Source organism: Fukomys damarensis, unplaced genomic scaffold (genome assembly GCF_012274545.1).
Source record: "Fukomys damarensis isolate Sample0158 unplaced genomic scaffold, DMR_v1.0_HiC HiC_scaffold_35, whole genome shotgun sequence".
NCBI lineage: Eukaryota > Metazoa > Chordata > Mammalia > Rodentia > Bathyergidae > Fukomys > Fukomys damarensis.
Window position 1 is genome coordinate 55,011,822 of NW_022900947.1, and position 21,479 is coordinate 55,033,300.

The 21,479-nt window shown below is 37.3% G+C and overlaps 2 protein-coding genes across 2 annotated transcripts; both read left to right on the forward strand.

Annotated features, from left to right (window-relative positions):
- The first annotated feature begins 5,042 nt into the window (after positions 1 to 5,042).
- On the forward strand, positions 5,043 to 6,399 carry Cabs1 (calcium binding protein, spermatid associated 1). Its single transcript, XM_019204816.1, is given in 2 exon segments — positions 5,043 to 5,922; positions 5,924 to 6,399. Coding segments are annotated over 2 exon segments (1,176 nt in total). The 5' UTR covers positions 5,043 to 5,073; the 3' UTR covers positions 6,251 to 6,399.
- A 10,515-nt stretch (positions 6,400 to 16,914) lies between these two features.
- On the forward strand, positions 16,915 to 21,191 carry LOC104849612 (cuticlin-2-like). The gene is made up of 3 exons (XM_010606115.1): positions 16,915 to 16,968; positions 18,079 to 18,111; positions 20,469 to 21,191. Exons 1-3 carry the CDS (start codon positions 16,915 to 16,917, stop codon positions 21,189 to 21,191), a joined length of 810 nt encoding a protein of 269 aa, XP_010604417.1.
- Positions 21,192 to 21,479: the final 288 nt, after the last annotated feature.

The window sequence follows — 21,479 nt, forward strand, 5'->3', positions numbered from 1 at the left end:
AAAAAAAAAAAAAAAAAAGAAGTATAATTAAATGACCATGTGAAGGAAATAATAAACACATGGTTTTACATATGGGAATGCTTTCACGGTACTGGAAAACTATTATCAGTTTCTCTCATATGAGAAGCCCAAAATACAAGTAGAGAGTGAAAGGAGAGGCAGATTCTGGCAAGCATCAGTATGGGCCAGAGCAGCCACACTAGAGGCAGATCCAGCCAGGGCACTGCCCCAACCCCAGCAGCTTGGGCACACAGGCCTAAGCCAAAGGCCCACCCAGAAAAGAGCTGCACAGATGCAAAAGAATCAGCCAGAGGCCAGCCCCAATATAACGGGTAAGGGTACAGAGACCCAAGCAGGAGGCATGCTCAGGCATCAGTAACTGGGGTGCACAGCCCACAGCCAAAGGCCACCCCAGACAACAGCTACATAGGGGCCTTAGCCAGAGGTATGCCTAGATAACATCCCAGGTATGCACAGCCCAAGTCAGAAGCCTGCCTAAACAAAAAGACAGCTCAGGGATCCTGAAAGCCACCATTCTGAACCCGGGAATTGGTGCACTGGTGAGCAGCAGAGAAAAGGCCACTTGGTAGCTTGCTGAGAATTGAAAATCAGTGGGTTAGCAAAAAGTTGCCTCAACAAAGGCACAGCAGGCTGTATCTGCTGAAATGAGAAGACACAGAAACAAGTCTCAAAAGCAGATCACCTAAGGAAAACTAGATGGAACAATGTGATACTCAAACACTAGCTCCCTGAACTGGCAACCAAAGAGGATCTAGAAAAAAATCAAATCCAAAATAATTTCTCAGATAACAGCATAGATTTTGTCCAATAGTACAAGACATGAATAATAAATCTAGAGTGGATGCAGAATAAAAAAAATAGAGAAGCTGAAGAACATGATGGAATCCCAACATAGGAAACAAATGGAATCCATAAAACAGATGCAAGCAGATTTCTAGGGGATTTAAAAATATCGTTGAAAGTTTATGCAGCAGAATGAACCAATGTGAGAACAGAATTTCAGATATAGAGATAGGATTGCAAATAATGACCAAAAAAAGAAAAATTTCTTGAAAATAGTATGGAACCATGAGAAATCAATCCAGCAGCTGTTAGATGATGCAAACAAGAATACAATAAGACTGATCAGAGTCAATGAAGAAACAGCAGACAGTGCAGATGACATTTAAAAAAGTATTCACAGAAGTAATGGCAGAAACTTGCAAGTAGGGCAAAAAAATTAACATACACATAAATGAGGCATATAGGACTCCAATAACTGTGATCAAAAAAATCTACACCTTAGCATATAATAGTCATGGTTCCAGAAACCCAACAGAACAAAATTCTACAAGCAGTGAGAAAAAAAGAAACAAATCACATACAAAAGAAATCCCATCAGAATCACACCAGACTTCTCAACACAAACTGTCAAGTGAAGAAGAGCCTGGAGTAAAGTATTTTAAGCTCTAAAAGAAAACAACATCCAACCCAGATTGATGTACCCTGCAAAACTCTCTTTCAAAGTTGATGGAAAAATAAGATACTTCCATGACAAAGATCACCTCAGGAACTTCGTGAATGCCAAACTAGCACTCAAAAAAATTTTGAACAATATCCTAGAAAAAGGCTGTGTGGGTCACAATCCAATAAAGGCCAGCAGAAAGAATCCATCAGGCACAACAAGGAATTAAACACAAAGAGGGAGAATCCAACAAAAAAATGTCATGACAAGGATAAGTCAATACATATCAGTTATACCATCAGTGTTCATGGTCTCAATTCACCAATAAAAAGAAATAGACTGGAAGAATGGGTCAAGAAGCAAGATCCAACAATATGCTGCATAAAAGAAACACACTGAATTTAAAAAGAAACCCATAGACTGAAAGTTAAAAGGTGGAAAACAATACTCCATGCATCAGGAACCCTAAAAAAGGCAGGAGTAGCTATCCTCACTGCAGATCAAGTGGATTTCAAAGCAACATTGATTAAGAGAGACAAAGAAGGACCCTACATCCTTGTGAAGGGAACAATCCAAGAGGAAGAAATGACAATCATAAGTATATGTGCATCTGGGCCAAAGATTTAGCTCAGTGGTTCCACTGCCTGCCTTGCAAGTTCAATCCCTGGTACCAAAAACAAAAACAATAAATATATATATGCACCAAACACTAGTGTGCCTAACTGTATAAAACAAATGCTAATGGACATGAAAAATCAAATAAGCACTAAAACAATAGTAGTGGGGACCTCAGTACCCCACTGTCACTAATAGATAGATAAACACTAGAACTCAATCAAACTCTTGAACAAATCAACTTAATAGATGTTCACAGAATGTTCCACCCCACAAAATCACAATACACATTTTTTTCAGCAGCACATGGGTAAGTCTCCAAAAAAAACCACACACTTCCTCATAGAACATGGTTAAGTAAGTGAAAGGGAATTGAACTGATCCCCTGAGTATTTTCAGACCATAGTGCAATGAAATTGGAGATCAACAGCAAAAGAAACCACAAGAATTTCATAAACACATGGAAATTAAAAATGCACTTCTGAATAAAAAATGGGTCACAAAGGAAATTAAGAAATCAGCTTTGACAATTAAATGACAAAATCAATACAGCATATCAGAATCTATGAGACACAAAGCAGTCTTATGAAGGAAATTCATAGCAGTGAATACTCAATTTAGGAAAACAGAGCGAGCTCAATTAAACAACCTGATGCTGAAGCTCAAGCTTCTAGAAAAAGAGCATGAAAAACTCAAAGCTCATACAAGGGACAATATTATAAAGATCAGAGAAGAAAGCAATGCGGTAGAGACTAAGAGAATGAAGGGGAAGTAAAACACTAAGTTGTGTTATGTACATGTGTCAATTCTCCATGATGACTGCAATCATTGTCAACTGAAAACATGTATGAATAAAAAAATAAAAAGTAGTAATTTTAGTACTTTCCTGAAAAAAACATAAAATGTGCCAATTAATAGACACCTGACAATCCTGCAGATGAAACTTATTTAAAACAAAACTTATCTGTATAATCTGATTCTCTGCCTGTAAATAAGATAATGTCCTTGGTGGCTATGATTTATTCATCGAAGAAGATGATATTATAGTTTCTGAAGAAGTCAGCCTAAACACTGCTCAGATTTATGCAGTCCAGTAAGGATTTTCATCATATACTTCTTGTACTCTGATGATGACACAAATACAATCTGAAGTGTCTTTTTAAGGTCACAATTTAGAAAAACACATAATTTTGATAATATCCCCCTTAGATGAGAAATGATGATGCTGAAATCAAAGTGAATTCACCTCACAGTAACACTAAATGGAAACAAAGTTAGTGTGACCACCAAAGTAATCCCTGAAATTAACTGACAATGTTAATTGTCGTGTAAGTTGAAGATATCATAATCATTTATTTGTCATAGATAAATGAAGGTTAAATTTTCATAAAAGTGAATATTTTGTCCCTGATTTCAACCCTATTGAATGTAAAAAATATTCGATTTTACAAGATAATTTCCAGCAGTTATAAGGCTGAGCTCTTGATCTTTTTTTTTTTTTTCTATACTCGCAGAAATTCCCCCCGCCTAGAAACACCAAGTATAGCATGTCATATTATGACTTAAGCTTTACTAATATCAGATGATGGAAAAAAGTTTTAAAATTCTCACCCCATTAGCCAATTCAAGAATGACTTCACCCTGCAACCTTCTCCACTGCCCCAAGCCCACAAAGAATCTGGGCCGATTGCTTACTTAAGACTTACTGCCTCGTACCTGTTGTTGATATTTTTTGTATTAATAAAGACATTGGAAACTTCAACAGTGACAATCCCTTGAAGCAAAGAGAAATTACCTTGTATTTAAAATAAAATTTTCATCTAAAATCTGTTCTAGTCTTTCTATACAGAATGACAATGTATGTAAGCCAGGCCAACCAAGAGAGGAAGCTGTAACCTTTATGACTGAGTCCATATATAATGAAGAAATCCATTTGTTCTTTAGATGGAAATTCTTGTTCTGGCTAATGCTGTTGCCCTTTTTCAGATTTAGTTTTCTCTGTATTTAAAAATTTCATTTTTTTAAAAAAAAGCACTAGGAAAAGATTCTAAAGCATGAACACTAGACTGAAATCTCCTTCCATCTAAACCTTGAAGTTGTTAATATAATTAATGTCATTACAGAAAAACTCCCTCTAAAATTGATAATTATTAGTTTTAATACAATACAATTATTTACCTCTCTGATTCTTGCTGCTGGTTGAATCTGGACACATAATATCAATTCCCTGTCAAAATGTCTTTGGGGGTTGAAATAACACTCTCTGCAAGAAACCATCCCTAAATATATAAACCTTAAAAAATCTGATACACTTGCTGTTCCTCAAGTTAATAAGAGAAAACATGAAAGACTATAAATAGGCCAGTAACGAATGCTTTATTATGCCTACTGAAAAAAGTGAGACATCTTTTTCTCTGAAATAACTGAAATCTGTGCTACTCCATTGCCTTCTTCAGCTATATTCACTTCCAAAACTGCCATTAACATTTTGGACACTTAAGTATCATAAATCTCAAGGGAAGATAGCTTCACATCAAAAAGACACTGTTCCTCACATGGAAGGAGATTATTTTAGGATGTTGAAAATCCCATGGCTTCCAGAGTGTCCACTATTGACACCAGACTCACCTGCTACCTAGCAGGCTCATCTATGTCTGTTTCAAGGGACACTAGCTCCCTCTGAAGGCCTCACCCTTGTGAACAGGCACAGGGTAAATCTTAAGTTCTCGGCAAATGAATTATTGGGTGAGCTTTATTTTGTAATCATGAAGGACACCAATGTCTGCCGCTAATAACACCAGTTCTTTCAAGTACATGTCCAACCATAGCAAAGAAAAAAGCCCTAGCACAGCCAGGTCACCACCTTGGGGTTGATGCAATAATCACCATGATGACCAATGCTCCAGTCATTGTGATAAACACTGCACTACTGCTCAGGGCTGTCACTAAGCCAGAAGAAAGATCTGCAGGAGTGTGTACTGCCACTTAGCCCCATGGCTCAAGATGGACTGCCAAAAATTTATTCTCATCCTCCAACAGAAAGCAGTAAAATACCAGCAGAAGCAACCATTTTCTTTGGGGCTGACACTGTTCCTATACCAGAAACAACTATCACATCTGGAGATCATGTCACTTCAGTAAACGACTGCGTTTTAGAGAGTGATTTTTCAACGCCTGCAGGCAACAAGATTGTGACTACAAAGGAAAGACTAAAATCAGAAGATGAAGCTGAGAACCACATCAAGTCAACAGCCCCCTTAGAGAAAGAAATGACCACTCCCGCTGGCACTACAAACTCCACAGCTAAGGAATATAATACTGAAAATTTCATTCCACTGAAGGTTGGCAAGATTTCATCCCCAGTCACTACTGTTTCTTTAATAGATTTTTCCACTAAAACAAAACAAGATAACCTCTTGGCTACTGCTGACATCAGGAATGAAGACATCTCAAAGCCTGCTGAAAGCTCTGGCACCCTAACAGAAGACACTGTCAGTGTCACTGAGAACACTGCCTCTGCAGCTGAGAGTGGGGAGATTGACTGTAATTCTTCCCTCAACCCTTCCATTCCTGAGGTTGAAGTCTCTCCCTTAACTGAAAATAACTTCACCACCATTCCAGACATAACAGCCCTTGCAGAAGAGAACATAACTGAAATTGACCTAGTAGTCTCCCAGGTCAACGCCAAGGCTGTAGCTAAACTAAGTGACACTGAGGAGGAGAAGCTCATCACTGTGTTCGAACTCACTACCTCTATTGAAAAAGACCAAGGTAACCTGGAAGAGGCACTAAGTGATGAAGAGTCCATTGATGAAGTCAATGTTTGGATGCAGAGACACACAAAAAAAGGAAGCAGAAACGAATTCTGTTTTGCTTACTGCTGCTGAATCCAAGTACAACTTCACTGTCCCTGCCTCAGAAGCTATGAACATGGCAGGAGAGCCAGATACTGACACAACAAAAGACCTGCCTGAAAATAATACAACAGAACCTGTACCTGAGCCAGATACTGACACAACAAAAGACCTGCCTGAAAGTAATACAACAGAATCTGTACCTGAGGACACCGAGTCACTTTCTGACACTCCAAACCCCGAGGAAGACACCTCCACAACTGAAAGTGGTGTCTTCAAACTACTGAAAGAAGATCCAGACGAGCTCATGATGTAAAGGCAGTGCAAGGGGTGTCGCATAGGACTGCACAATAACCTGGAAGCCAGTCTCAGCATGGGGACGTTTTTCCAGCAAGCAAACATCTTTAAAAATTGAAAAAATGTAGCCATTAAGGCAAGTATTAGACTTAGAAAATACAGAGGTCATGCAGCAAAATATATTCTATGATGTTTTCAAAAGTTGCGGTGTAAGAGTATTCCCTAGTATCACAAAGTTTTTGTGATCCAACAGTTCTTCGTTTGAATGAACAAGTCCCATACTTGCCTTTGGAAGTATGGAGACAGCACTACCTGTGACAGGTAATGGTGTGTGCCATGTTAGCTGAGCCTCGATGTTACATTTTAATGAGAAGGATATGAAGGGAATCAAATTAACATTATTATGGTATTAAAAGATAGTTTTCTTCAGTAGCATCGCACCAGTGATTCTCTTCTATTATAAAAACGTATTTGCCAAATAAGTCACACGTGTAAATACCGAATAATTTCTCTGGTGTAAAAAACTATAATAGTACATAAGATCCTAATAAGATAATTAACAATGTGAAATAGGAAGAAAAGGGCTAAAAGTGTAGGGAAAGTGGAAAGGTAATAAGGGAAAAGAAAAAAATATGAGAAAATGAAAAAATGGAAACAAAGTATTTATTAATGGTGAGGGGAGGAGGGGGTGAAGGGAGGGCAGGAATAAGGGGAAAAAATAAGAACCAAGACCTGTCATGTAAAGGTACAAGATCCTAATAATGAAAGTAACTGTACTGTATACCTAAAATGTACCAATAAACTCAATTTAAAAAACATATTTGCAACTGTCACCAATATAAAAGTTGAACCTGTTCAGTAATTCTTCAACATTCACATGTAAAAAATAAGTTAGGGCACTTGTCTTATATTGAATGCAAATTAAAACAAAATGATATTTCACAAATATGTTCATTTTTGTGAAAAATACTGTTGACATATGAATCAGCTTACTATTTAATTCTTTAAAATTTATTTCTTTATTTTAATATCTGTATCCTGAATTTTTGTCTTTTTTTTCAGGTTATAACATTGAATACTGTACTCTTCTTATGTTCTTGGCTAGAAATTCATGGGCATATATCTTCATTCTTTTTGGACACAGACTTTTAAATGGGTCTGTTTTCACTTTGCTGATTTCAATAAATTATTCAATGGCAACTTATTCACTGTGTGCAGGTGTGTTTGATATTCTATTATGGAACTCTTAAGAGATAGGTAAAATTAAAATTCAATGTGGTACGTGTGTGCAGTGCACAGTGATTACATTCCCTTACTTCCTTTTTCCAAAGAAGGAAAACTCTCCTAAAGAGATTCCCTCCACTGCTGTTCAAGGTGGTAAAGTAGCTCTGCCTGAAGATAAATAAAAGAATATTTGTAACATGAATGCACCTGAAGGATGAGTAGTCAGGTCTGTATATTCATGGTAAGTGCCCTTCCCCGATTCCATTTATTTATTTTTACATATGTATCTTTTTTTCAGTTTCTGTTAGTACATGTTTATGGTACATAATGATCACATTCCTTGAGTAGGGGTGAACAATGGGTATAGGAATTACATTTTGAGTCAACACTCATATTTGGGATTACTCTACTGGTATTTTCTTTTTTGGTTTTCTCAAGTATAACTGCAACATAATAGAAGGCCTAATTAAAATTAAAATCCCTTCCCTCAAATTTCTCCCACTATCTTCCATCTGCAAAGAAGACATTATCTGCAGCGAGGTCCACCCCAGCATCAGAGAACTCCTCTCTCTTTCCATCCCTGGTAAATACCTCTGCGTTCTAAAGATCACAGGAATCCTTTGCCTCCTTTCAATGCCTCTTTTATGTCCAGTCTGTCTGGATCAAGAATAACGCTTTGTAACACAAACTGATGCTATCACTTCCACATCCACACTCAAAAAGCTTCCCACCAGTGTTAGAATAAAACCCAAAATATTCATGATATTTTATCTAGCTCTCCATAATAAAGACACTGCTGTCTATGCAGCCTCAAGATACACACCTGCTGCTTCTTACTCTTAACATCTCAACTACTTTATTGATCCCTTTTGGTTTCTTTGGAACATAGCTATATCTTTTCTCACGGTCATAGAAACTGCCACACTCCCCCACAACTGTCCTGAATGCATCCTTTAAAGTTCACATACATCTCACTTTCTCAATTATGTCTTCCCTGCTCCCTCCCTATTCACAAAAGACCCTGCATTCTCCCACATAGTAATCAGAGTACACTATGTTACTTTGTGAAACATCCATATTTTTTTCAACTTCTTCTTGTATTACTTTTCTCAGATTGTCATACCAAAGTACCCTAAACCTGATTTAAAAAACAGAAATGTATTCCCTCATAAATGGAGGTTATATGTCTAAAAACAATTCATCAGCATGGCTGTGGTATTTCTAAAGGATTTAGGGAATGCATTTTCTTTTATTCCTTCTAGCTTCCTTGACCTTTCATAACTTGTAAACATATCACTCAAATCTCTCCTTCCACTATAACATGATGTTCTCCCGTGTGCCTATGGGTCCAAAGTTTACTTATGAAGACAAGAGTCATTGGATCCAGCCCACTCTAATCCAGTCTGACCACACCTTAACCAGATTCTCCCTGAAAAGGCCTTATTTCCAAGTACAATGTCACTTTCTCATCTCATCTTCACTAACCCTCTATCCACAAAAACCCCTGGAGACCCAGGGGTTAGGACCCCAGAATATTTGGATGGAAAGAAAAGTACTGCTGAATGTTCGTCTCCCTGCTGGACTATCTTTTTTAGTGATTAGTATGATCATATAATTTATCAGCAGGCCCCACACACTTTTGAGTCTGAAGAGGCAGTATTAATAAAATAGCTCATGTAAACCAGAGCATCCTGAGCAAATGAAACTATCTGATAACCAATTCAAAGGGAAGAGACCAAATCCTCCTCATTTACCAGTCAATTTTAAGAGCTTGAAACTAAGTACATAATAAACATCAGTAAATGAATGCATGAAATGGGCTGGGAATTAAGTAATAGTTGTTTTGTTTTGTTTTGTTTTTTTCATTTAAGCACAAATGATTTCAGAACGATAGTACAGCATGGATACTTGGAGTGAATGTTTGGCACTAGACCAAAAAGGGATCATTGGTTGCCAGCTGAGGGAAGAAGAGGAACAAAACTCCAGAAACATGCAATGTACTTGGTGTGCTCACTAATTCAGAAGTAATGCCAGGTCACAATGCCTCTTATTGTGAATAGAAACAGAAAAAGTGTTGGTGACATTACAGCCTTACAGGACATGTTAGTATGTGGCTTTCTGATACCGTGACGAAATATCTGAGAGAAATCAATTTAGAAGGGGAATAATTTATTTTGGCTTGGGGTTTCGTATATTTTGGGCTATGGTGGCCCAGGCACTTTCAGGCCTAGTGTGAGACAGAGTATGGTGGTGACAGAGCATGTGACAGAAGAAGCTGCTCAACTGTTGGCAGCCAGAGGCAGAAAGATAATTCACTTTGTAACATATGTGCCTCAAAGCACATTAAACTGTGAATCTATAAGGAGATCAATCCACTCGTGATATCAGAGTCCTCAGGATTCAATCACCTGCCCAAGTACCCTCCTCTGAACACTGCGGCAGGAGATGGTGCCTTCAACACAGGAGCTTTAGGGACATTGAAGATCCAAGCCACAACAAAGAAAAACAATCACATTCTATCACACATGTGTATGAGCCAGGGTTCTCCAGAGAAAAGTACCAACCAGAAAAAACAGGGAGGAAGAGGCATAGGCTAGAAACTGAGGCAAAAGTTGATGCTGCTCAGGTGAAGTCTCATATCCACAGAGAAAGTCAGCAGCCAGGAAACTCAGACAAAGTTCTATTTTATGGTCTTCAGGAACAATTTGATCTTTCCCAGGTCTTTTGTTCTTTGCCCTGAAGCCTTCAACTAATTACCTGAGATTCTCCCACATTATGGAGGGAAATATATTGCTAGTCACAGCCAAAAGCTATAATATGTACATTAGCATTTGACCAAACGATAATGTAGGCAATGTGCTACATAAAATTATCTAATTAATCACATACCATGAATAGAAATAAAGTTAAAATCTTACATACCTGGCAGCCTATGTTCCCTGAGCCAATTTCACTGAAATGAATGAATCTAGTTGACAGTAGGACACAAAAAACAACTGTAGACTCTAATAGCTGACTGACTATAACAATTATTCAGAAATTCTAGGAGAAGTTAAACAAGAAAATTAAAAATGAGGGTAAAGTAAAAGCTGTATGGACAAATATATGTAGGTCTTGAAACTTTAAGAAGATCACTCATTTTATCAAAGCAGTGTCTTCATATGCAAAATACTATCTATATAAAAGCACATGGATCTGTATCTCTATGTAGATTTTAGGTTGTTCTCATTCTAATTCAACTCTCCTTTAAAAAGGCATACCCCTAAGTGAAATAAATAAGTCACACATGTGTAAATACCAAATAGTTTCTCTGGTGTGAAAAACTATAATGGTACATATGATCCTAATGATATAACTGACAATGTGAAATATGAAGAAAAGGGATAAAGGTGTAGGGGAAATGGGAAGGGTAGGGGAAAGCTAATAAGGGAAAAGGAAAAAAAATGAGAAAATGAAAAAATGGAAATAAAGTTTTTGTAAATAGAGAAGGGAGGAGAGGGTGAAGGGAGGGCAGGGATAAGGGGAAAAAATGAGAACCAAGATCTGTCATGTAAAGGTGCAAGATCCCAATGATGAATGTAACTGTACTGTATACCTAAGATGTACCAATAAACTCAATGAGAAAAAAATGATATGAATATATTGAAAAGAAAATATTGTTTAATGTCCTCCAATTCACCTTTTGAATAAAGTCTTAAGGTTCTCATCTGTTCTTTAATGTATGACAGTGTGAATTCTTTCCAAGCTGATACACTATTGTTAACAGCAAGCCTGAAGGAAGAGCGTACCAAATGAGATTATCCTCCAGCAGGCCTTCCGTGGGGTGTTTTCCCATCACTCTGGTTATGAACATTTTCATGGCAACCAAACTTTACCGATGTTAAAACAAATGTCAAACTACCACAATGCTCATATTTTGTATTCTACCATGCAAAACTCTGTGTAATAAAGGATTATGAATCTGGGGGTGAAAGGCACAGGGTAAGGGTATAAGAGGTGGTTCACGTGTCTTCGTTTTCTTATTTTATGTCAAGAAAAGGACATGGTGTTTGAGTTATAAATTAACTTAAATGAAAATGTTTTAAGTTGAGCTAATTTTATAATCATTAAAAATTATCTTCCAGAAATTAAGTATTTTATCTGATAAAACTAAAATGAACAAAAAAGAAACTGCTATCTTCAAATATTTTTCTATTACTTCAGAGCCCACATTAGCACAAAGTGACAGATCATTTTACTGTAAGTAGCATATTTAATTATGAAAGTATTCAGAAGGCCTAGGGTATACCAGCTATAATAATTATCACTTTGCAGTAAAGTACTAAGAAAAATGTGTTAAATAAGAGAAAGCAGTTTACTGAAAGTATCACATTTAATTTATAAATAATAAACCCTCAGTTTTTGTGTTGCATACCTAATTAGACATGAGGTTTCTGAGAAACATGAAAAGGACAAATGTCAACTTTTCAAAATTGTAAGGCTTGTCCTTTATGTTCCAGGAAATAGTTTGGATTAGTAGAAAAGGAAATTCTAAAATAATTATAATAATATTTTTCTTAGCAAAATAAAAATGATAAAAGAAAGAACACCTTCCTAAGGCACAAATCTCCTCTACTTGTCCTCCAAGCATCCAGACTTCAGAAGCAGTGCAAAGCCTGCCCTTGCTGGACACGCAAGTGGACCACTGGTACAGTGTAATTTTTCAATTTTCAAAAGGCTTAAAAACCAATTTTTGTGGGCTGGGAATGGAGCTCGGGGTAGAGTGCTTGTTTAGCATATGCAAGGTCCTGCATTTGATCCCCAGCACTGAAAATACATTATTAATCTTTGAGAGTTCTAGTAGACAAGAGTTTTCAATGTATAAACAGAAAAAAAGGAATGCTTCAACAAGTTCTCAGTTTATAAATTTTATCCAAATTCTTTCATAAAATGGTGATAATTTTAGCAAAAATGGCAATTAATATAGTTTGTCTGGAATCTCAGATGCCTTTGAAGTGGTTATTCATAAATACACATTTTAGTTTTGTATGTATCAAGATGAAAATTTTCTTAGTAGCAGAAGAGTCAACTTTATTAAATTACACAAGAAATCACTGGGTTGGTTTTTTTATTAGTTGATTTTGTCCATCCTACTTACCACTTTTATTACAAAAGGAGGGCAAAAAAATCAAAATATGTCATATTTTGCTCAAAATGATGAATTTTCTGTGGTGCAAAGGCCCTTATGAATTTGGCTTTCAATAAAGTCTGACCACTTTATCAAGTAAGCAAATCTTTCACTTTATTTTTTTAAAACTAGACAAACAGACCTCTGATATGTGTAGTAATATAACAAGGATGGCACAAAGACAACTCAATGCCTGTGACTGTTAGTCAGATGGTCTTCCCTTAGAGTCACAGAGATGTCCAGGAATAAAGTGACGTTAAAAATTAGCAGTTCTTCAGGATTGCTTCATCAATGTGGTTCCTATCATGCTATAAATGTTTTCATTTAAAGATTAGAAACAGTTTCAGTCACTTTTCTTTACAGAAGAAGAATTAGTTAAATGAATTTTAATCAAAAAATGATTTCTAGCCAAGGCTGGTGACGCGTGCCAGTAATTCCAGCACTCAGGGGGCTAAGGCAGGAGGATTGCCAAGACTTTGAGGCCAGCCTGGGCTACACAGTGAGTGCAAGGCCAACCTGAACTACAAAGGGAGACCCTGCCTCAAAAAAGCAAATCAAAAACATGATAATGATAACAATAATAATGTTCCTTCCTGAACTATCATCTGTTATTGCAAATTATTAACAAAGCATATTTTATAACAGATTTCAGATAAGAACAGTTGGAAAGGTGAGAGGACTTTGCATTTTGTTGGGATAAGAAAATCTCATAGTAAAGATCATAACAAAATAAAATTAAAACTTTAGCATGAGCAACAAACTTTTTAAAGTTACTTTTAAAATAATAATACTGATGAAAAATGAATGCATTTTGTATTTTAGTTATAAATTATACATAGGTGTAAGTTGACACTTTTCTGTCCGGTGTTTTAAGTATGTAAGGTAGAAAAATTCCAGAAGATAATTTTAGTGAAATTTTCTTGGTTTTGTTAAGTGTTTATATTGTGAAATCAAACCAGGTCCTGTGGCTCATGCCCGAATTCCAGCTGTTCAGGAGGCCAAAGCAGAAGGATCTCCAGTTCAAGGCAAATCTGGGCAACATAGTGAGACCCTGATTCAAAAAAAATAAAGACAGGGTCTGAAATGTAGCTCAATGGTGGAGTATTCCTGATTCTACAAAAGCTTATAAAATCAATAACACAAGGCAATTTTTACACCCAAAAATCCATATATAAATCACATATCATACCGCACATATTTGTATTTTTGCTTATATTCTACTTTCATCTACAGGATTTGGACTTTTTTTTTGAGGGGGGGGCACCGGGAATTGAACTCGGGTCCTTGTGCTTGCAAGGCAGGCCACTGAAGGATTTGGACTATTTAAATATAGTGTGGTTACTTAAACTTTTCACTTTTTACTACAAGCATTTTTCAAATTCATACAATTGTCTACATGATCACTCATATTTATATTTTTACTTATAAATAACACCAGAATGAGCATTATTGGGGTTTTTTTCTGTTGAGAAAATATTCTCCAAGATATTTTAAGTAAAGATGTGAACATTTTCATCTTTCCTCACATATGTTTAAATACTCTAATTTTTTTAGGTTTTTTTATTAGTACCTAATGATTTTGTACCTTATGTGGAGTTGGCACATGCACATGACACATCTTAATTTCCTTTTTTACTTTTTTCCTTCCTGTACTAGGGATCCAACTCAAGACCTTGTACTTGTGAGGCAGGTGTGGTGCTGCTGAGCTAAATTGCCAGACCTACCTTAATTCCTTTTTCATCCCCTTTCTCTCATCTTCCTGTCCCTTCCCTCTGTGTTTTTTTTATATATTTTTGTTGGTACATATTAGGTATACAGTACAGTTACATTCATCACTGGGATCTTGTATCTTTTCTTGGTTCTTATTTTCCCCCCATTCCCCTAACCCTCCCTTGGCCCCTCCACCCTTCCAAATTTACAAATAATTTGTTTCCATTTTTTTCTTTTCTCTTATTTTTTTCTCTTCCCTTTTTAATTTTCCCCTACCCCTCCCATTTGCCCACTAACTTTAGAGCTTTTCTTCCTATTATAAAATATCAATTATACATTTTGACCCTTATTTACACTTTTAGTTTACCACACCAGAGAGACAATATGGTATTTACATGAGTTTCCTATTAATTTCACATAAGAGTATATCCTCAGTGTGCATCCACTTAGCTATGAATGTCTCTAGGTTCTCATTCTTTATGGCTGAGTAGTACTCCATTTTTTTTTTTTTTAAGCACACATCTTCTTTATCCATTCTCAAGTGGATGGGCAATTTGGCTGTTTCCAAGTTTTAGCTATTACAAACTGTGCCACTATAAACATGGGTGCACATATATCACTGTAGTATGATCTTTTAATTCTTTTGGAAAGATACCCAGCAGAGGAACAGATGGGTCAAATGGAACCTCTAATCCTAGTTCTTGGAGGTATCTCCATATTGATTTCCACAGTGGTTGCACCAGTTGGCACTCCCACCAACAATGGAGAAGGGTTCCTTTCTCCCCATAAGCCAGCCAACATTTGTTATTGGTTGATTTCTTCATAGCAGACAGTCTTTCTGGGGTGAGGTGGAATCTCAGTGGTGTTTTCATCTGCATCTGAATGACCAGGGATGCTGAACATTTTTTTCATATATTTATTTGCTGCTTTTACTTCTTTGTCTGAGAAATGTCTGTTTATTTTAGATGCCCATTCTCAAACTGGACATTTATATTTGGGGGATTTGATTGTTTGGAGTTCTTTATATATTCTAGATAGTAGACCTTTGTCTGAGGAACAGCCTGTAAAAAATTTCCCCCACATTGTAGGTTGTCTCTTAGCTCTGTTGGTGGTTTCTCTTGAAGTGCAGAAGATTTTTAAAAAGATGAGATCCCAGGGTCAGGGACTTAGCTAAGTGGTTCCACTGCCTGCCTCACAAGCGTAAGGACTGAGTTCAATTCCTGGTACCCACCCCCCAAAAAAGAGGAGATCCCAGTTGTTGATTCTTTGTCTTAGTTCCCATGCTTCTGAGGATTTGTTCATAAAGTCTTTTCCTATGCCATTGTCTTCAAGACTTTTACCTAGCTTAACTTCCAATAAGTTTAGTGTTTCTGTTTCAATATTTAGATATTTAATTTACTTGTATCTCAGTTTAGTGAATGGTGAAATATAGGAGTATAGTTTTAATCTTTAGCAAGTTGAAATCCAGTTTTGCCAACACCACTTATTAAAGAGGCTACCTTTCCTCCAGTGAGGATGGTTGGCTCCTTTGCCAAGATAGGGTAGGTGAGTATGTCTGGTGTTGTTTCTGCATCTTCTAATCTACTCCACTGATCCTCGGGTCTGTTTCTTTGCCAATACCATTTTCTTCCATCTTTTGATGCCTTTCTCCTTTGAGGAAGATCATCTCCTGATTTACTATTATCCATCTTTTATTTTGCTCTTTATTTATACTTTGGGTTTCTCATGTAAGAGAAAGCCTGTGATATTTAAGCTTTGTATCTGTTTTATTTTAGTTAGCATTATATGGTCTCAAGGTGCATCCATTTTCCTACAAATGTCTCCAGTCTATCGTTTATGGAAGAGTAGTATTCCATTGTGTGTAAATATCACATTTTCTTTACACATCCATCTATTGATGCTGTTTCCAACAGTTAGCTATTATTAGTTTTGCTGCAATAAACATGGGTATAAATGAATCACTGTAATGTGGTATCTCTAACTCTTGAGAAGATACCTAGCAGGTGAATAGCTTGATCAAATGGAATGCTATAAAGCTTTTCAAAAAATTACCAATTAATAAAAACCACTGTTTATGTACAGAAAATTAGCATCACAACACTCTGGGTCATCTTTTCTATTTGTCTTCTTAAACAACTTAAGTATTTATAAAATACTAGATCAAAAGGTTAGTACAATGCATGCATTTTGATAGAGACAATAAATAACTCTTCTCTATACATTTATCTACTTTATGTCTTATTGTTTTTTTGTTTGTTTGTTTGTTTTTTGGTACCAGAGATCAAACTCGGGTCCTTGTGCTTGCAAGGCAGGCAGCGGAACCACTGAGCTAAATCCCCGGCCCTCTTACTGTTGAAATTCACTATTCTTAAACTTTTCTCATATCTTTTGGACTCAATATTTTTCTTATACATTTGATAAGTTCCTTATATATAATAGATATTATATATGTCATTGATATGGTATCATAACCCTAAATGTTTTCCCTTTTATTAATATTTAGCAAAAATTTTTATTTCTTTTATTGTCTCATCACAAATAAATTATCTTTTGATGCCTTGTTGTAGAAATCCTAAGACAAGATGAAGGCTCCAACTTTCTTGGCTGTCATCCTGACCTTAATTGCTTGCTTCTTGGTAAATATAAAATATATTACGTATACTTGTCTCATTATTCAGTTGTGAATGATAAGGCATATGATAAGGTATTCCAGTGCAGATTTATACTACATAAATCATATTTTCACTATTTCTGCCCAATGTCTTAGCTCAGCTTTATGGTTGTCTATTGACTGTAGGAGACAATATTTATATTTTTCTTTTTCCCCACCTATTAGTGGTCTCTAGAACTCCAAACAGGTGAGATGGACATTGCAGATACTAAAATTCTACTTCTGTGAAAGCAATGCTACATAAAATTTTGACCATGGTAGGCTCTCCACAAATTAAATGTGTGAAGTGGAAAACTACTTATACAGAACACTGTAAAATAAATTTTCAAGAATATGAAGAATTTCACATGAATCAAAGAAATTAAGAACATGTAGATATGATATTAAATTCCAACTATGAACAGGCCCTTGGTATCCTATGTTTTTAGATTGGTTTACCAACACCAGCACCTGTACCTAAATTACATTATCTGGAAGGTGAAAGGCACAGTATCTACTGCTGCAAACAATCCAATATAATTTTATGAATGATTGTCTGATAAACACTTTTTGGTACTTGCTTTGTTATTCAATGCTAAAATGCAACAAGGGTCCTTTTCCATCCTGTGAAAACTCCTACTCCAGGGCTTCTGTTAGTCATCCATTTTTCACTTCCACAAAATGCAGATTGTTTCCCTTACACCAGGTTCATAAAGACACTGCCTCCCAGTGGTCTCCAGGCTTGGAGCCCCGGTGCATGGCCATCATAATAAAAGGGATGTTAAGTGCAGCACAACCTGGAAACTGCAGACCACTTGTCACTATATATGTATGAATATGGCAGAAGAGAAAGCTCTTCCTAAAGGATTCCAGAAAAACAAATTCTCCTTATTTCATGAACTTTCTACTTCAAAATTGTCAAAATGTTCCCTCGTGTTTAATAATGACACCAGAAAATTTTAAGTTGCACTGTGTTGTACTCATCCGCATTGATCTGCATTTCACCTTCATAAATGACTTACAATCAGTATTCCTTTCAAAATGCCATCAGTGCTCTGTATCTAATTTTATATTTGTGTTTCCCATCTCATTTCAGTTTGCTGATGCACATAAGCTAAAAGACCACAGAGTAAGTTTTCTTCAATTTCTGATTTGTATTTCTAATCTTCAGTCATTAGTAGAAGCTTGTTATGCCAAGGAGTCAATACCTTTCATATTATTCACAGAAGATATTTTAAAAGAGAGCCCAAAAAGTCACTGAATATCAAAGTTTAGAAACCTGTAAACACCAAAATCTTGCCTGCCTATTAAACATGTGTTAACCTGCATTTGAAGTTGAACACTTGGTGAAGGAGAAGGAAAGTTACCCAGCCTTCTGTACCAATACTTATCTGTATTCCTTTTCTTGATGTATGCTTGATTCCTTATAAATATTAAAGGTTTTTTACTAAGGAATATTTCCTATGATACCACAAAATGTAAAAACCAGTTTCTTTTGTTAAAATCAATGGTGTTCATTGAAAAAGGGAAAACAGATCAAAATTATCTGGACTTTTCAAAATTACAGATCCTTGGGTCTATTCTTTGTCCTTTCTAATTTTCATAGCCTTCATTCATGTCAGAGTGGAAGTGGGTTACATAGAAGGATGTGTTGCCTAAAATTGTTGTCCTGCTACATCCCTTGCTCTCTATTCCCACACTAGACAACTACTCTAATTGAAACAAAGTCAATAAAGTTATTCTGCTTCTACTGCTGTGATAAAGACATTCCCAGGTTTAATGACCCAAACTAGTATATTATTTAAACAAAAAAATTCCAAACTTACCTTGAAAGTTTAGACCACTTCTGACACCTTACTTCTCCTCTAGTTTCTTTTTCATGCTCTCCATTTCTTCACGTTTATGATTGTCAGAGAAAATGAATTTTGTAAAACAGCCAGGGGCCTTGGGCCTCAGAGGTATGTCTCAGGGATAAAGTACTTACCTAGCATATATAAGCCCAGTGTTTGGTTCCCAGCATCACACACACACACACACACACACTCACACACACACACACACACACACAGATGGGCTTCATCTATCCAGTAATAAATACTAGTAATAAATAATGTGGCTTAAGACAAGTATCTTTCTAGCAATGTTTTTGGCCTAACAAATGCCCCTTCCAACAAAATGCCCACTGAGCCAGGCGTGGTGGCACACGCCTGTAATCCCAGCACTCAGGAGGCTGAGGCAGGAGGATCACTGTGAGTTCAAGACCAGCCTGGGCTACACAGTGAGTTCCAGGTCAGTCTCAACTATATAGTGAGACCCTGTCTCAAAAAACCAAAAAAAAAAAAATGCCCACCAATCTGCTTGTTCAATATGTCTCAATCTTTAGTTTTCCCACCAGCATATACCTAAGTATGGAGATTAGAAGAAGGAGGTGAGCAGCTGGAGAGTATGCTGTTTCTCACTCACCAGTCAATGATTTATGTGACTATGCCATGTTTTCGTTTGTTGACTAAAGGTAAATAGGATTGGAAACATATTTGGAATTGCAAATATACATAGTAATAGGAATCTTGAAGGCAGTCCAGACTACAGATGACAAAATAGAATGCTACAGCAGTTCTTCTGTAAGGTTAACTTCTGCAGCTGCATACTGAAAATGACTTCTGGGTCTTTAGGGAAGTCTTCCTGGGGTGTGAGCTCTCCTGGTCTAGACCACAGCAGTGCATTAAGCCATGGTGCACCAGACAGACTCTGTGTTTGAAGTTTCTTCCCCCAGTGCCCTGAACCTAGTCTGAAAGATACTAGCATGAGGGAGATACACACCACAAAAGCAGACAAGAACTAATGCTTCCTAGAGAGGAGCCTGGATTATCATATTTAGACTCAAGCATTAACACCTGTAAAATAAAAATTCAAGAGTGGGGTCTAATAGGAGATCCTAAGGACTATAATGCTAAAGTCTGTCTCACTGAAGGCAATTAAATCAAAAAGTATCCACGCCATTGTTGCAATAAAGTTTTCACAAGGGCCACAGACATGAAGTTCCCACAGTGAATAAATTTGGGAAATATTGCATATCCCTCGATGTGTTAAATATTCATTGGCACATTGCACTAGCAGTAAGTCTTCCAGAAAGACGTGTGTTATGCATTTCCCTTAAACCTATCCAGTTATCAGACCACCAAAATCTTTCCCACAGAGAATTTATCAAAGAAGACAAACTGACATAGAAGACAAATTATTTTAAATAATTCTGCTAGGTTCTGAAAAGAGTAAAAATAAACAGTAAAAAAATTCCTTGAAATTTCACCAAAGATCAAAATTTAGAATGGTATGTGAGCTTTGCACATTGCTCTCTCAAATTACCTATGGAATAAAGTTACAATAATTATGGAAATTTAAATGACAATGTAACATCTATTTAAAGTTTAGATTCAGTTTATGCATTCCATCTGTGTAAAAAATAATTGTTTCTATATTTTCTCTCAGAAGTCTAGCCGTGGTTTTGAAGTTCTTACACAAAGAAAGTCTGGACTATTAAGAGATGTTCTGTACAATCGAAACAACAGACAGTCTACAAAGTCTCAACTAGCTTTCATAGTCCCTCGGGGTCCAAGAGGTCACCTTGGTGCTCACCGTTTCCATGGTCCTCATGCTTCCAAACCATCCCAGCCTCTGCCTCCTCATCACCTACATGTCCCCATACCCCTGCTCCCTCACCACCCCAGCCACCCTCTGTACCCATGCCTTCTGCCTCTCAGGCCAATACTGTGCCCTGAGAATGGTATCAGCCCCAATTCTCAAGTGCCAAGAGTCACTTCTGCTCCAACACCTGCAGCTGCCACCAAGGCCGCTTCCACGGCTGCGGTCAGCAAATCTACAGAGGTAGCTTCCAGCATCACACCTCCCAGCACCCTCCAACCTAATCCCACAGCTAGTGCTGCAGGGACTGCCACCACCTCACCGGCAGAGGATGTCGCCAGCCCAGCTGCAGGGACTGCCACCACCTCACCGGCAGAGGATGTCGCCAGCCCAGCTGCAGGGACTGCCACCACCTCACCGGCAGAGGATGTCGCCAGCCCAGCTGCAGGGACTGCCACCACCTCACCGGCAGAGGATGTCGCCAGCCCAGCTGCAGGGACTGCCACCACCTCACCGGCAGAGGATGTCACCAGCCCAGCTACAGGGGCTGCCACCACCCCTGGTGCATAGCTGGAAATGCATCAGTAAATTCTACAACTAATGTTAAGATAACCACACTACAAGAAGACAAAGGTAAACCAAGATAAAAATTGTTTTCCAGCATATTTTCTGTCTAGATAAGGAAATATGAGGTGTACCTAAATAAGACAAATTTTTTGTACAATCAAAAAGAAAGAAGCCAGGTGTGGTGGCGCACGCCTGTAATCCCAGCACTCGGGAGGCTGAGGCAAGAGGATCGCTGTGAGTTCGAGACCAGCCTGGGCTACATAGTGAGTTCCAGGTCAGTCTCAACTACGT